We start from the raw sequence: 15,981 nt of genomic DNA, 5'->3' as shown, positions 1-15,981 counted from the left end.
CGGGCGAAAAAGAGGGGAAGCGAGCCTCGAGGGAAAAAATATGAGCGCGTTGGAAGAGCCAAAGATAGCGAATGAGATTCAAAGTTTGGCGCGATAGGCAATAAATAAACGCAAGATCCCAGCATTATCGATCTTATACCGGAAATCGAGAACGTCTGAACGGACTCTGCTATTGAAATCAATTTCATCTGTTTCGAATCCAAGTGCAGTAATGTATTTTACAAATGAATAATTCTTATTAATAAATTAATGGGAACGAATCTTGGCATTTTTATTTCGATGAGACCAAAAATATGACCCTACTTTATGCCATCGTCCTTCAGGTCTATGTATAAATAGGTGGAGACGATGGATACATGAATAGATATTGCAATATCCATGTAAATGAATAATAAATAAATGGATGTATGTAAATCACTATCATTGGTCTAGTGACTTTTAGTTTCTCATTGTGGTCATTTGAACCTAGCCTTCTCATTCTGACGTTTAGAAATTTGACGGCGGTCAGTGTTTATTGCAAAAAAATGTAATGGCAATGTGTGAATAACTAATTTTCTTGTTTTTTCGAATACAAAAATAAGAGACCATTAAGTTCCGACGGAATGCGTAATGTGACATTTGGTTCAAGTTCCTTTTGCAATCATTTATTTTTAGCACAACAGGAATTTCTTCATAGACGAACCTATCATCTTGTCGAGTGCATTAATTCACAAGTGCATAAACACAGGTACAACGCCTTGTAATATCTTGTTAAATGTTTTATTAGGAACTGTACGAAGTCGGGTCAGCGATAAACACGTAACCAGCATTAGTCATATCTAAATTGCATCACGTCTTCAAGGATTATTATGTTGTCTCTAACTAATTTATTATATTATACTTTAGTATCATTACAAATAAAATATATCGATTTAAATATTTATACTCTGCAACGGTGTTTTACGCCCTCTTGATTTTCTAGATCGTATCGTAAATCAATATTAATGTACATAAGTAGAAGCTTTATGTAATAACTATTTCGTTTAGAATTTTAAGAAAATAATTGGTAAAATTTTAACTGTGTAGTGATTTTTTAATAGGGCTCGTACATTGAATGGAATTAATATATCAGTTTATATTCCAGATAGTATTAGGAACATCAGCAGCCTGAAATATAATGATCTCAGAACTAGGCACAGAAGGCTTTCAGCCAACGACATGTTTCACAGAAGAAAGCCTATTCAAGCTACAATGTTTAATCAAAGCAACTGAGATACAGCACAGTGCTCATTGCGAATATGGAAAGAGATTGTTCTTAGCACTTACAACTGGGAATGCTGAGATCTTTTTATATTATAAGAAGGATTCGCTACCTGCCCCAGTAATTAAAAGGATACCCTGGTTTCAAGGATCTCACAAACAAATTACAGCTCTATGTTTCAATCGTGTGGGAACATTATTGCTCTCTACAAGTGCGGACGGATCTGTATATATAATTCCAGCTCTGTGTTTTGTGGATGAAACATGTGAGAAAGACAAAAGATGGACCAGTAATGATATCACTTCCTTCCCTTCTATTAGTTCACAAGCGTCTCATTCAAAGTATGTAAAATTGATCACTGTTGTGGTTTAATGTTTCCCTCGTACTTCAACGACTTGATCTTTTTAGACCGACTGCGATAGTATGGTGGCACAGCACGGTAGTACCCGCTGAAATCGGTATCATCGGAAGTGAATATGGGGAGATTATATTTATAAATCTAGAAACTGGCCATCAAACGAATGTTACGCAAGTTAGAGGGAACATTGCCAGTTTACACATTTGTCGCGATCAAATTAACGATATCGTGTCTCTCTTGATAACGAGCCAGTCTAGAAGGCAATGGAGATTGCTTCTGGAACAGGATACGTACAGTTGCCTCCATCACTTGGAGAATGGAGAATCGTATAATCCGTTGCATACAAACGATAACATGTACGATAATACGAAAATATTTGCTTCTACAAGGTCTAGATTGCAAGGACTCAAGCAATTATCTGTGGACAAGCTTGCTATATTCAGGCAAAAGTTAATAGATACAAAAAGTCAGACATTAGGAGAGAATTTACAATATCATGGTCTGTGTGATACGTTAAATGGTCTTCAGAATTTAGATAAAATATTAATGTTATTTTTATTAACATCACAGATGTTACAAGTAACCGAAATACTCATAACACGACTGTTAATTCTGATTTCTCTGTGGAAGTGAATCAGAATCAGATAACACCTGAGGCAATGGCGAAAGATGCGTTCCTGATGTCTCAATTAGACAGGGAGGGACGACAATTGTGTACATGTTACTATTCTACTACAAATCAAATATTGGTAATTGCTTTATTCATTTTTAATCACATTGCACTTGTTACGATTTTTGATAATTGATATTACAGGTATACGGACCTAACTTTACTACTATACCTGTATCAGCGCATAAAGTATTTGAATCATGTAAAAGTGCGTTATTAACTCAACGATTTTTTTTTATCACTGACGCCAGTGAGCACGTAATGTACGTAATATCAGATAGATTATCTGAGATTCGTGAGGGTGATAGCGGTAAATTTAATCCAGAGTGCATTGTTGGTCACTTTTCTCTAGTGCATAATAAAGAGGTAATACGCTCCGTATACAGAGCTACTGATTACACGAATAATGCACCAACAACAGTCTCTGAAGAAATGAAAAATAAGTACACTTTTCCAAGTGGGATAAAAGATATTAGAATCGAATTACCTCATGTGGATACTTGTATAGTTGTTACAAATCATTCTGTGTATAAAGTTGTTTTAAGGTCAGTGTTACATTCTTTTCATGAACAACCATTTTTCTGCCGATGTAAAAAGTAGTCTATCTTCATTTGTAGAAAGTCGATATTATCAATTTTTATGGAATTAGTATTGAAAAATAATGAATTGGAGAAGGCGGCAAAGTTGGCGATAGTGTTCGGTATTAATGCGCAACAATTGCTGGAGCAAGCCGGTGATATTCTTTGGATGAATAAGGAATTTCCGCGCGCAGTCGCTTGCTACAAGTTGTCTAAAGTAAGTATGTAATATAAAAGGAATGTAGCGTTGCGCAAACTTGTATAACGTTTATTACTATTTTTAGTGTAGAATAATAAAAAGTACTTTAAAATTTGCGTCCGTTGGATACACGGCGGATTTGTTGCGTGGTCTCACACACTGTTTAGCTTCTTCAGCTATTAGCGAGCTGCCCATTGCACCAAGGATACATCTCTCAAACTTGTGTGTTCTTGCGTTTATCGAAAGAACTCTTAGAATTTCGTCTGAGAAGTCCAAAGCTATATATAAAGAGTTTTTGTAAGTACTTGAATAAAAAGGTCATATAGGTTTGGTATAATAGAATCTAATGATAATCTTTTGGATCGTAGGTATTTCTTGTCTACAAATTCTTTTTACGATGAACTGTTGGCGGTTAATATCGCTGGACAGACCTGTCTCTGGGAAGTGTTACATCATCTGGCAACGCAGAAGGGTCTTTATGGGCAGATGCTGGATATTCTTATGAGGACAATACACAATTTCCAACCATCACCATGTATGTAATGCATAATTATAATGACTATACAATTGACTTAAAAGTTCTCTTTCGATTGGTTATCCTTCTATTTCAGACGGTTTGCTCATATGTATAAGCGAGCCAAGTTTATTGCAAGCCATGTTAATATATCCTGAGTTAGCTAAAAGTCATATGTCTTATATTCTTCATAATCTTCAGAACTCTCAAATTTTTGTACTCCAGGTAAGATTTAAATTGCGTTTCGCTAACGTAATGCAGATCGACGCTTTTATACACATTTCATTATTTAGAGATTAGTTACGTTGTACGATCCAACGAACCCAGTGATAAGACCTAGAATAGTGCAGTGCCGATCACGTCATAGAACTACGTCAGTTAGTTCTCAATCTAGTCAATGTGATTCCATAGATCTCGTGGAAAATGTACGTACTATTGATTCATTGACATAATTTACTCTGCCTAATTATTGTGTAATCAATATTCTTTTTTATTGTAAACGTAGGATGAGGCTGATATCTTGATAGAGGATATTATAGAGACATTTTTACTAATTCTATTGACTTTGATTAACAAAAGATCTATTTTACATCAAGAGACGTCTCCTACGTGTAGCATTGAATTATTAGGACTGAAGAAGGTAACTATTCCTCAAGTCAATCGGTTTTATGCACATATACCACTCTGTTCTATATGATCTACAGCAGGGACATAGAAACAGTAACATTGCTGATTTCAAAAGGAGGCCGCTGTGCGCCGGCTTTTCTCACGTTGTTCTTATCAGAAACGGGAACGTTTACACGTGGGGAAGTTCTGTACAAGGCTGCTTAGGTGAGAGTCAATAAATGAGAGAACTAAACCTCCATATCTTATGTATATTATATTTACATTGGACTATTAATAGGGACTGGCCCACTGCTGTTGAGGTATGGTTCATCACAGGCTATAACTTTCTTCCGAACCATGGAACTCCAAGTTCTGAGTGTGTCTTGTGGTCACTGTCATACTCTGGTCGTGACCAACAACGGCGTGTATGCATGGGGTTCGAGCCAGTTTGGTCAGTTGGGTCTCGGCAAGGTTTTACAATGTTCGACACCCGAACTGATTACTTCCTTGGCTCAAGAAGTTGTAATTGATGCGGTTGCCGGACAGTATCATTCGGTCGCGCTAACCACGGATGGCAGAGTTTTCACGTGGGGTTGGGGCGTTCACGGCCAGTTGGGTCATGGTAATACTGACAAAAAGTTGACACCCACGCTGGTCACGTCTTTATTAGGTACAGTCATACGTTCCATCAGCGCGGGCCACGCACATACATTAACACTCTCGACGGAAGGCATCGTGTACGCGTTCGGTTGTAACATTTTCGGGCAACTGGGCATTGGAAGTAACGTTAAGAGTTCTGTGCCAATGAAAGTATTATTGCCGGAAAGAATATCTCTTATCGCAACTGAATATTTTCATAATGTAAGTAAAAATATCTCGGTCATTTTAGTAGTCGTAGTAATAATAATGTTGGTTTGCGATAGCTTGCTGTTAGTTATACGAATAAGCTGTACGTATGGGGAGCCAGTCCCCAAGTCCTTCGACTGCAAGCGCAAACGCAAAAGAGGACTCGGATATTGGAACAACGAGACGGAATCATCAAGCAGTTTGAAAATATTGACGAGTTTGAGAAAGTCGTGGATTCCGCGATCGGGAATGATGGGAACGAGGAACCTGGAGACAAGGAGAGTGCACAACACAAAAATGCACAAGCGAAAGCGAGCGGAAGCAGTACAGACTCGCGAAAAAGACAATTGGAAAAGCTGTGTATGAAGAACGTAAACGTTGGCTCGCTCGAAGAAGCTCAAACACACTTAAAACCTACCATAGTAGATACAAGCTTAGTCAAAGGGGATATTGTACAAGTCAGTCAAATAATTCTCGAAACATACTTGTTTTACATGTCAATTGAATATTTTTATGACTAGTTTTAACACTTTATCAACAGATATCGACTGGTTGTCATCATAACGCGCTCGTTACGAAAGACGGATCGTTGTACACGTGGGGTAGAAACTTGGATGGTCAACTAGGCAATGGTAGCAGACGCGAAATACCAATTCCGAAACCATTGTGTTACAATCCTGCTTCGATATTTGCGCAAGTACCTCCGAGACATAACGCATATAAACGAAGCGAAGAGGAACAAGAGTTGGACGGTGGGGCTAGAAATTTTGCGACGAACGAGAGAAACGGGAATCAGCAAGATGAAGTTAGATCTTACCAATCAGAAAATGAGTTTAGGGAAAAGATAAATCCCATAATTAAAACTGTGGCAGCCTATTGTGGGTACGATTATACGGTCGCTATTCAACCAGGTATTTACTATTTCGAAAAGTGTTAGAGGAACTTGAAAAATATGATCATCATGCATTATTCATTTTCCTTTTGATTTTTATCAGGAGGCACAGTTTTGGCCTGGGGTAATAATAGCAGAGCACAATTGGGTCGGCTTCCTGCAAAGGACACGCATGACACTGACACCGACAAGCTTGTACTGATTAAAAAGCGAGTAGTGCGGCTGCCTCATGCATCACACGTAGCATTGGATGTGCCAAGCCAAGTTCCTAATATTCCCGCTCCCATAATTTCTTATCAGAGTTACGACGTACCTTCTCTGGCAGACGCTATTCAACCTCTAAGTGTCATCGAGAAATCACCAGGAGAGTTGACGTTGCATTACGCCTTAGAGTATTTCTCTGGTTTATACGATGCCTCGAGAATCTCAGAAAAGGTTCGTCCCTTCCACTGCTTTAAAATTGTGTCTTTGATTAACCTTGCCACTAATTATACATATTTTCAGTGCGTCGAGTTGGGAAACTATCAAGCTTGCTCAAAGATAGCTATGTTGCAGCATAATCTTTCTGATGCGTTCTCGTATCAGTTGAAAATTCTGCACGCACTCAGCGTTCGATCTTGCTTGAAAATGAAATCGGAGAACGCGCGCGAGAAAATGAAACGAAAATCCACAGAGGAATTCGACTTGAGGAAATCTTCGTCGATGCATCACGTTAAGAAGAATACCGAATTGTTTAACAAACAGGTGGAAAAGAATTTGATAGACTCTGTCGAAGATTGCGCGGTTAAGAATAAAGTGAAAATTCCGGCAAGTAAATCGCTAAACAGTCTGCAAATGCTTCAACAAGAATTGTATACGTTCGACTGTCAAGGCGGCCTGGAAGAATTATGCAAAGATGTCAAATCCGAGAACCCACATTTGGAGATCTTCGAAAATAATTACGATTCCGACGTTAGTTCCAAATCGGATGACTGGATGGAAGATCTTGTCTTCAAGGAGAACCGATTGCGGAAACACGAGAAGGCTATCAAATGTACCGATGACAGTTCAGGAGCTTCCACCCCTATGAAGGAAACAGCTGATACATTATTAAAGAATAGTGGATCGCATTATGATGAGAAAACTATACGGTCTTGGCAGAATAATGTAACCAACGAAGCTATAAAAGTAATCAAATTCTTTCTCAACGAGATGGAACACGAAACAGACATGGTCAAGTGTAAAATATTACAAGACGCTCTTGATTTTTGGATCGAGCACGAGTTACCGGTACAGAGTATAGAGAATTTATTACTAGACCATATCCAATCGATTTATTATCCCCTTGGACTATTATTATTCTGGTAAATTTGTTATTGGCATATAATTATCATGTTAGTGGAAATAGGATTGTTATACAATATTTTTACAGCCAAGAGATAATGGACAAATATCTGGATACGAACAAGAACGATACTGAAACCAAGAACATGGCCGCAATCAATTCGTTCTCCGTCAAATTCTGTCTTCAAGTGTGTTCCATGTTAGTACGTCATATCGAACAAGGTACATGAACGAACTCATATATTAATTACATGATACATAATTTCTACTTTATAATACTTTATCAAATGTTTAGGTGAACCTACGCCTGAATATATTAAACTGCTATCTTCTTTAACGGCCGACCAGTACGGGTCACCGTTGACTGGTTATCCAGGATCAAGCGGAAATGACACTTTAGAGCAAATGATGGAAGGAGTCACAAGTACTTTATCCTCTAATGTCCATGACTCGAAACCATTTGTACATATTAAGGTAGATTGCAATATTTATATTGCTTCGTCAACTTTTCATCTTGTATTAATTTTAATGAATATTTGTTTGAAATTAGGATCCGGATGCAGTGTATCGATTCCTCGACACTGAAGAAGACATGATGATATTCACGTGTGGGCATCATTTTCTCATGACCACGTATAAAACCGAAGTGATCCCGATGATGGAAACTGAACTTTTGACGTCGGAATCGCTAGTGCTTCCGTGCACAGCGCAGTACTTGGGGAAAATGTTTGCGCAGACGACTAAACCGGAAATACTGTGCCCATCGTGTGTACCAAGAGCACTGGAAACGTTGGTGAGGAAGCATAATGGGTGAGAAGTATGTACCTGAGATTTTATTTTAACGAAAACAAAAGAAGAGAGAAATTTATACACAAGTTTTCAACTCTAAAGAGCGAACGTTCTACATGAACTCTGACAAATGACACTGCTAAAAAGACACTTGCTATCGCGATTGGAACGTTTTCTTCGACATATAAAAATGAATTCAAAGAATTGAAAGCTCTCTATATCTTCGAAGTCGTATTCTGTAGATTGTACAGGTAGCAACCAGAATTTTTTGAACGCATTGTTCAGTGCGTGCAAACTTAGTCTGCACTAATTTTTTTATTGAAAATGTACGTCTCGTAAAATACTAGGAAGATTATTTCGTTATAAACGCACACTGCTACTGAACATATTCTCTGAAACTAGGTATTATGTGTTCATAGATCATAAAGTGATAATACTTTTAATATTACCGTAAATTAAAGAACGATACTGTGCATTGGTATCTTGCGTATCGTACGTGTACAACTTCGTGCGTCGTACAAAACTAGGAAAAAAAATAATTATAATGAAATATATCGTCTTCAATTAAAGTTAGACATGTATTGAGTGTAAATGCAGTTAACTTTACATTTAGACTTTGGGGGAATCGATTAACTCAAATACAACGATGTGATGCGAGAAACCGAAAGAATCGCTTCATTTTATACTTCTTTTTGGAACAGTTTTATCGTATATTATAATTATACACATTTTTGAAAGTCTTTAATTAATGCAATAATGTAACAACACAATGAGTTTTAATTCGTAATCATCAAATATTCGTTGCAAGCATTATATTACAAGTTAGCTTCCCTACAATTTTAAGTTTTTGCAAGTCAATAGTTTGTTAGTGAAATCTAGTACAGATTATTATATTTCAGTTTTTAGTAAAAAATCGATATCAGTTATATTACATGCATAAACGGCTATAAAAATATGTAAACAATTTCGCGGCCAACGTAGTAATTTTCTTATTACACAATTAATTAATTGAACCTGATGGCCAGTGTACAAAACAGGCCCAAGTATTTTCTCTTTTCTCCACAACTTTACCAAGGCTCAGGGCATACTCTTTCGATATTTTACTATGCAGAAAGGAAGAGTACACGGCTGTACCAAAGTAGTAACTAATTCGTTAACCAAATGTTAATTATTGTGAAATTACAACACTTTATCGTGTGGTAGTTGTAGTAAAGTTGTAAAATGTACATGAGAGAGAACAAAGCAATTGTTAAAGAAATTCGTGGCAAGTGCTAGGAACTAACGAAAAATTTATTTCATCTAGTCTTTAAAGTATTGTATACTGGAATATATTAATTGAACTTAGAGATTGGGAAGGAAAAGCCAATAAAAGATGATGTACTTTGTGTGATTCTTGACGATACCTGTAACTGATCAATATTAGATAATCGATGTGTTATCGTGGTAGCAAGGTAAAAGTGAAATTGTATATAGATAGTGAACTATATACTTTTTCTTACAAATGGGCCAAGCTCATTTAGCTCATGGGCATATATTGCTTCACTTTTTTTTAAATACCATAGATTTATGACATATTCATGTCGAAATAGAATTTCTTCATTATTATTTTAGCGATCCGTAAGGACCAAGTTTTTAGAAATAATCAATACAAATTTATCGTTAAATTAAACAATTAGCCTCGTTGGACTAAATGGAAATGAAATATACTTTCCGCACAAAATAATACAAGTTAAAAATTTGTTTACCGTAACGAAACTAATTATTTACAAACACGTGTATGGAATCTTGAAGAAGTGTTTCAACAATAATATCTTTCACAGTTAGCAAATCTTCCTACATATAAAAATGAAATTCGCTTTTATTTAAATCGCAAAGAGATGTCTTCTTGTTTTGTAATTATTTAAATTATATGCTTTACATCTTGCCAAGAGTGGTGTATAAATTTCGTATTGTCTATTTTTTTAAGTGATCAATTGTTATCTTCTCTTTCTTTGTAAAAAAAACTTTAAATAAAGAAACAAGAACAGCTGTTTTGAGAAAAGTGCAATATTTTAGGTACAAGTTATGTTGAATATCATTTAAAATCCACGTGTTTCACACGCGTGGCACTTTTTTCCTATTATAATTACAGTTAAATTTAATGTAATATATTTTGAGACAAGGTACAATACGTATTATGTTATATTTCCGATGTGTAAGACAGTCTTCTAAAAATTATTTCTCGCTACTTAATATACGGGTATAAGTATTATGTAAAAAGTTATCTAATATTATTGTCAAGAAATTTAAACAAATTACATTGTCTACTCCGCATCCATTTATTTTCTTGTATATGCAATACAAGTCACATAATATTGGTTGAGATGAAAATTTGTTTAAATTTCAACGATCGTTCACAATTAATAGTTATCTGAAACGAAATGTTGTGTGCATTGCGTTCCCAAATCCTTAATTGTATACGACTGCAATAATTCTGTAATATATATCCGAATGTACAGGTTTGAATGTCTTAATATATGAAGTCTTTCACTGAGTAGTATTTAGAATATTAACGTATTTAATGAATAAAGTACGATTAAGAAATATACTGTTTCTCACCTTTAATGCAAACGCTCACATCTATCCTCTTGAGTCTCGAATTTTCAGCAGGCTATAAAATATACGGGTGATCTCTTGCTTTCTTAAACTTTTTATTTAAAAAAATCATATCCAAAATACATTTTTTTTTTAAACCACTATTGGTGGACTCATTTACACACTCTTGCATGCGGACCCTTACAATAACTATTTGAAATAGTAGTGAAATAAGTTTCTGATAATGAATAGTCGAGAGAAGAGGCAATCGTTCGGAATGCAACGAAAAATATTTCAATGATTGTGATGATCGTTCAAATAGAACTCGTAATACTATTGTGCGCGATATTTCAAGTGTATCTCGAAATCACTCACTATTAAAAGAACAGAATACGTTAGATAATATTATGTGTTGTTATAATATTCAAAGTAAATCTCAATGCAGTAGATTATTGAACCTTAGAAAAATTATTCTTTTAAATAACGAAAGGTATTCCGTTGATTAAATTTAATTAAAATCCAGAATCGAGACGATTTTATTTAAGTTGTTCAATATTAGAAGCAAGCTGGTCAAGCTCTGCACGAATCGTTGCGGGTAAATCGTCCCCAACTTGCGCGTCAAAGTATTCTCTAAGGTCCGCTACTTCCTTCTGCCAGAAACTTTTCGGTATTCTAAATAATTCCTGCATATCAATCTTTGTCTTCATGTTCTCTAAATTGAACGAGTCGAATTTGGGAAGAAAACCTATGGGAGAGTCCGTGGCGACGTCTTCGCCGTCTATTCGACGAAGAATCCAATCCAACACGCGTGAATTTTCGCCATATCCTGGCCAAAGGAATTTTCCTTCCGCGTTCTTTCTGAACCAGTTCACGTGGAATATCGTCGGCAGTTTGGCATTTTGTACTTTAGCTAGGCTCAGCCAGTGATCGAGATAGTGTCCGAAATTGTACCCGAAGAAGGGTCTCATTGCGAACGGATCATTCATGATTACCTTGCCTTGATGCTCCGCCGCGGCCGTAGCTTCAGACCTCATCGAAGCTCCGATGAAAACTCCGTGCTGCCAATTCCTAGCTTGGTATATTAGAGGTACACCCTCCGGTCTTCGACCTCCGAAAAGGATCGCGTCTATCGGAACGCCGGTTGGATCCTCCCAATTAGGATCGATGATGGGACACTGCTTGGCCGGGGTACAAAATCTGGAGTTTGGATGCGCTGCGGGTGTCTTGGATTCTTTGGTCCATTTGTTGCCTCGCCAATCTGTGATTTCGACATCGTTGCTAATTTCTTTTTCCAGTCCTTCCCAATACACTCCACCGTCACTGGTAGCCGCCACGTTGGTGAAGATAGTATTTTTAAAGATGGTCTTCATAGCGTTGGGATTGGTGGCAGAGCTGGTACCAGGAGCCACACCGAAGAATCCATACTCCGGGTTTATGGCACGAAGTCTGCCGTTTTGATCGAAACTGATCCAAGCGATGTCATCGCCAACGCATTCGACTTTGTACCCGGGCAACGTCGGCTGCATCATAGCCAGATTGGTCTTCCCGCAGGCACTGGGGAACGCCGCGGCAACGTACCGCTTTTTACCTTTCGGATTCGTGATACCCAGTATAAGCATGTGCTCGGCGAGCCACCCTTCGGATCTCCCGATAGTGGAACCGATTCTCAAAGCGAAGCACTTTTTACCGAGCAGAGAATTACCACCATAACCACTCCCGTATGAAACTATCTCATTTGTCGCGGGTTTGTGAAGGATTATGGTCCTCTCCGGGTCACAGGACCAAGAATGGTTAACATCAACTTTCGAATCAGACGTTGGAACACCGACGGAATGTAGACACTTGACGAAATTGTCGTTACCGAGGATATCCAACACTTTTTTACCCATCCTGGTCATTATTTTCATGGAACAGACGACGTACGGAGAGTCTGTGATTTCAATTCCGATTTTTGATAGAGGCGAACCCATTGGTCCCATGCTGAAGGGAATCACGTACATTGTGCGATCTTTAAAATATTGAAACGTTATCGTTAAATGTTTTACTCGGCGGCTTGACAAAATTACTATTTAAAAGTAAAACACCTTTCATGCATCCTGGGAAACGTTCTAAGACAGCTTTATTCATATCAGTCGGGGAAATCCAGTTGCCCAGTGTTCCGACGACACCGTCACGAGTTTTTGGAACCACATCACGTTTTGATTCCGTGCTGATAAATGTTCGTTTCTCGACGCGCGCTACATCCGCTGGATTCGTTCTTGCAAGCCAGCTAAAACCCAATTGCCGAGTGTTTAAAATATTCAAAAGCTTCTGTTAAAATTGCAGTATTGAGTGTTTTAATATTAATTTACTGCATATACAATATCGTTTTCTTCGAACGTAACAGACGTTATTATAGACTACACGCGTATCATGTGTCTGGTTCGAAAAATTTATCGATTACTTATTGCATTATAAATACAACTGATGATTTACTGTTAAGAACAAGAAAAGATTTGGAAACACTCAAATACCCGTACCAGTTTTCATATTTCGGCAAACGTGTAATCGTTCCGCTCTTTTCTAAAAGCTTCAACAGGTGATTGTATTCTGCGTCGCTTCCATCGCAGATGTAGATATCTTTCGGACAGCAAAGAGCTGCGCATTCCTCGATATATGAACTAAGTTTCGGGGCAAGGGGTTCAGTCAGAGTATTTAGCAACGGTGTTTTTCCAATGTACGTGTAAGTACTGCTGACGGACGGGTTCTTTGCTACATTGGTAGCGAACGTGGTCACTCTGAAAATACATTCTCCTTATATTTCGCACGTTTCCTCCCATTTCTAACAGTGCCAAAGACTGAGCTCCGAATGTGAATAGTGAATGGATATGTGTCGAAAGATTTAATCGGTTTTCACTACGTAGCTCTGGAAAGTGTGTTAAAGGAAAATTCACGTTGGAAATCTGATCTGTCGGTGAATTGCACGGTCACTTTTCATTGATGACGTCGAAAACCTGCAATAATCTCTACCTTTCCCTCTTACTAGCAAACCTGTTACCTTTAAAAGTACATGCTCTGGTTTAAAAATAATTACACGCTTCAATGCTCATAGTACGATGCAAGTAAAGAACACGGAATAGTTTTCTTATTCAAATCTGTACAACAATTTTATTTGCACAATTTAACAGAACTCGTGTATTAAGATTGTGCAATTTCTAATAAAAACTACTAAAGAGAGCCGACAAGAGCAACAGTTGAGTGTCCATCCAGTACCACTTGTCCATGATTTTAAGCTGTACTTACTGTGGATAGTAAACGTCAACTGCGTGCGGCATTTCGATGGTATTCGGAGAAACCGTTCGATGTTTAAGAATTGAGAAACGCGCCGTTTGTTGCCGTTTGGTACTGAACGCGTTGATCGGTCTCAAGTAGTGGAGACTCCTCCGAAAAGCGACGGAGGTTCCTCCGGAGGGAACTGTGGTGAAATTTTTACCAAACCGAAAAACGTTGCTGGCGAAGCTTGACCAACGTATCGGATCGATTCTCGGCAACATGGTACTGCGTTTCTTGCTTTTATACGATCGACAAGGATTTCGTAGCAAGCCCTAGCCACCCGGTCCACGGATTGGCCGCGAAAACTTCCGCTGGGTAGTGGGGAGTCGTATGCGGAACGAGTGCGGAATCGACGTCAGACTTTGAAATACTTTGAATCAGTTCGTGGCTAATTGGCCTTGCCGATTGTTCCTCGTGCGATTCATCCACTCGAAGCGGAGAACGACGCAAATTTCTACCTGATCTCGAGCAGACTTCGTGAAAGAGATCGATGCGAGATGACTCGAAGAAGCTTGAAACTGCAAGATGTTACGGAACCAAGGATCAACAGCGGGTTGAATCGATAAAGATGAAGAGTAAACTCAGCCGGTCGATGAAGTTCAGGCTTCGATGCTGCCACGATTATGCATACGCGATGCCGACTATTTAGCGTGTCGTGAATTCGTTGCGGCGAACGTAGTGATAACGGTCGATGACACGAAGAACTGCACGCTGGAAAGGCTGATTGGAACTGGACGGCTAATTGAGCCGCCAGGCTGGTATCGAAACGAAATCGGTTGCACTTGCTCCGAGTCGTTTTATACCTACCATGATACCGTTACGGCGTACTTGCTCTTCTATTTTTGCGCCAACACTTTCGCTTTGTGCCTATCTAACGCAACACGCGGCACACCGACGACAGGGCCACATGCCCGCGTAATTATCTTATGCAGAACGGTGCACTCGTTCGCCGCATTAAATACCGAGTTCGAGTGTGCCTCGAGAAACGATAATTATTGCGGCGGCGCCGGGACACGCGTTTTATTTACATTACTCGAAACGATAACGGAGAGGTAGTAATTAGAAAATGGTTGCACGATTTATCGCATGCAACTTTAAAGCATGGGAGTTCAAGACAGATCAATCTTCTAATGAGTCAATACAGTATCTTTACTCGATGATTCTTAAAGACTATTACTGTCAGATCTGGGCAAAGTACGCCAGTCTGAAACATGTCAAAAAACATTGCTTATCATTGCTGTGTCATTGTGATGAAAATTTTGAACAAGGTCTAATCACCTCCTTTTACTTAATGTTAATATGAATCTGACATTTATACGTCAGTCTCGTATTCTATTAGATCATTCTGGGAATGGTTAAATGGATTGTAAATTAACGTTGGTTAATGGTCGTATCTAATCTGTGAGACGCTCGTTCAAAGTACAAGTATCAGAAATTGTCAGAATTGCTGTCATAAATGAATCGACCTGCTGGAAAGGGAATATGTTAGTGATGCAATTCTAATTCCGTAATCTGTGATCTCGTCCTCGTTAGGATATTGATTAACTGCTAAACATTATTTTGCATTCGTCAAAAATAAGCCTCGTAATGTCACTGTTTCTATATCAGTGATGAATAAATATCAGCTATTTTGTATTGAATTTCATATTTAGGGGACTATGTTATTGCAGTGGAAAAAACCTGGCAAATCTATTGTCTCGAATGTAAACAAATCGTTAATATTGTTTTCTCCTCGAATCATCGTAATAGATCCCTTGTTTCTCTTTTTTATCTCAAGTATACGGGATTTGCGAATTATCGCGACCAGACAGTGAACTACGGACCAGGTCACAACCAGCGGGACGTATTCTCATAATGAGTTCAAAAAACAAAAGTAAGACTACTGCAATTGACACAATGAATAAGATAAACTTAGGGCGAAGATCGCGATCTGTCGATTGCCACGTGTTCTCAGCATAAAACTATTGATATAAAATGGATCGGATTATCTTTATCTATTTGCGGTCTTTTCGTTTAAATCAAATGCACTACAGCTTACAATATTCAATCGTATAAAAATAGAAATAGCGACTAGAAAATT

At 38.1% G+C, this 15,981-nt stretch overlaps 2 protein-coding genes across 4 annotated transcripts; one reads left to right on the top strand and one right to left on the bottom strand.

Annotated features, from left to right (window-relative positions):
- Positions 1-377: 377 nt before the first annotated feature.
- ca (RCC1 and BTB domain containing protein claret) lies at positions 378-10,600 on the top strand. 3 transcript variants are annotated; one of them, XM_018025139.2, is made up of 20 exons: positions 378-727; positions 1,124-1,581; positions 1,649-2,097; positions 2,169-2,347; positions 2,413-2,813; positions 2,886-3,063; positions 3,131-3,342; positions 3,414-3,580; positions 3,657-3,784; positions 3,853-3,984; positions 4,065-4,199; positions 4,264-4,390; positions 4,464-5,026; positions 5,089-5,469; positions 5,553-5,922; positions 6,007-6,338; positions 6,408-7,246; positions 7,315-7,448; positions 7,522-7,700; positions 7,777-10,600. In XM_018025139.2, the coding sequence occupies exons 2-20, from the start codon at positions 1,157-1,159 to the stop codon at positions 8,038-8,040; spliced, it is 5,595 nt and encodes a 1,864-aa protein (XP_017880628.1). In that variant the 5' UTR covers positions 378-727; positions 1,124-1,156; the 3' UTR covers positions 8,041-10,600. The 3 variants fall into 3 exon arrangements, with proteins under 3 accessions (XP_017880628.1, XP_017880629.1, XP_026669615.1); XM_018025140.2 differs by having other exon boundaries at positions 1,112-1,581; XM_026813814.1 differs by lacking the exon at positions 378-727 and adding an exon at positions 738-1,045.
- Positions 10,601-10,686: 86 nt separating this feature from the next.
- On the bottom strand, positions 10,687-14,696 carry LOC108625277 (phosphoenolpyruvate carboxykinase [GTP]). The gene is made up of 4 exons (XM_018025141.2): positions 13,872-14,696; positions 13,109-13,366; positions 12,674-12,858; positions 10,687-12,597 (listed from the first exon to the last, which is right to left on the bottom strand). The coding sequence occupies exons 1-4, from the start codon at positions 14,120-14,122 to the stop codon at positions 11,126-11,128; spliced, it is 2,166 nt and encodes a 721-aa protein (XP_017880630.1). The 5' UTR covers positions 14,123-14,696; the 3' UTR covers positions 10,687-11,125.
- Positions 14,697-15,981: the final 1,285 nt, after the last annotated feature.

The sequence above is a fragment of the Ceratina calcarata genome, unplaced genomic scaffold (genome assembly GCF_001652005.2).
Source record: "Ceratina calcarata isolate Rehan_Ccalc_2016 unplaced genomic scaffold, ASM165200v1 scaffold350.2, whole genome shotgun sequence".
Classification (NCBI taxonomy): domain Eukaryota; kingdom Metazoa; phylum Arthropoda; class Insecta; order Hymenoptera; family Apidae; genus Ceratina; species Ceratina calcarata.
The sequence above is the reverse complement of the archived record's forward strand: the minus strand, read 5'-3'. Positions and strand labels throughout refer to the sequence as shown.

What these genes read in the sequence shown, in the direction of transcription:
- LOC108625277 (XM_018025141.2), bottom strand. Translation starts at nt 14,122, where the DNA reads ATGTTGCCGAGAATCGATCCGATACGTTGGTCAAGCTTCGCCAGCAAC. An exon ending in GTTGACGTTTACTATCCACA is followed by an intron (nt 13,367 to 13,871) that starts GTAAGTACAGCT and finishes ATGTATTTTCAG; the next exon opens with AGTGACCACGTTCGCTACCA. An exon ending in TTGCCGAAATATGAAAACTG is followed by an intron (nt 12,859 to 13,108) that starts GTACGGGTATTT and finishes ATTGGGTTTTAG; the next exon opens with CTGGCTTGCAAGAACGAATC.
- ca (XM_018025139.2), top strand. Translation starts at nt 1,157, where the DNA reads ATGATCTCAGAACTAGGCACAGAAGGCTTTCAGCCAACGACATGTTTC. An exon ending in CTACTACAAATCAAATATTG is followed by an intron (nt 2,348 to 2,412) that starts GTAATTGCTTTA and finishes TTGATATTACAG; the next exon opens with GTATACGGACCTAACTTTAC. An exon ending in AGTACGTCATATCGAACAAG is followed by an intron (nt 7,449 to 7,521) that starts GTACATGAACGA and finishes TCAAATGTTTAG; the next exon opens with GTGAACCTACGCCTGAATAT.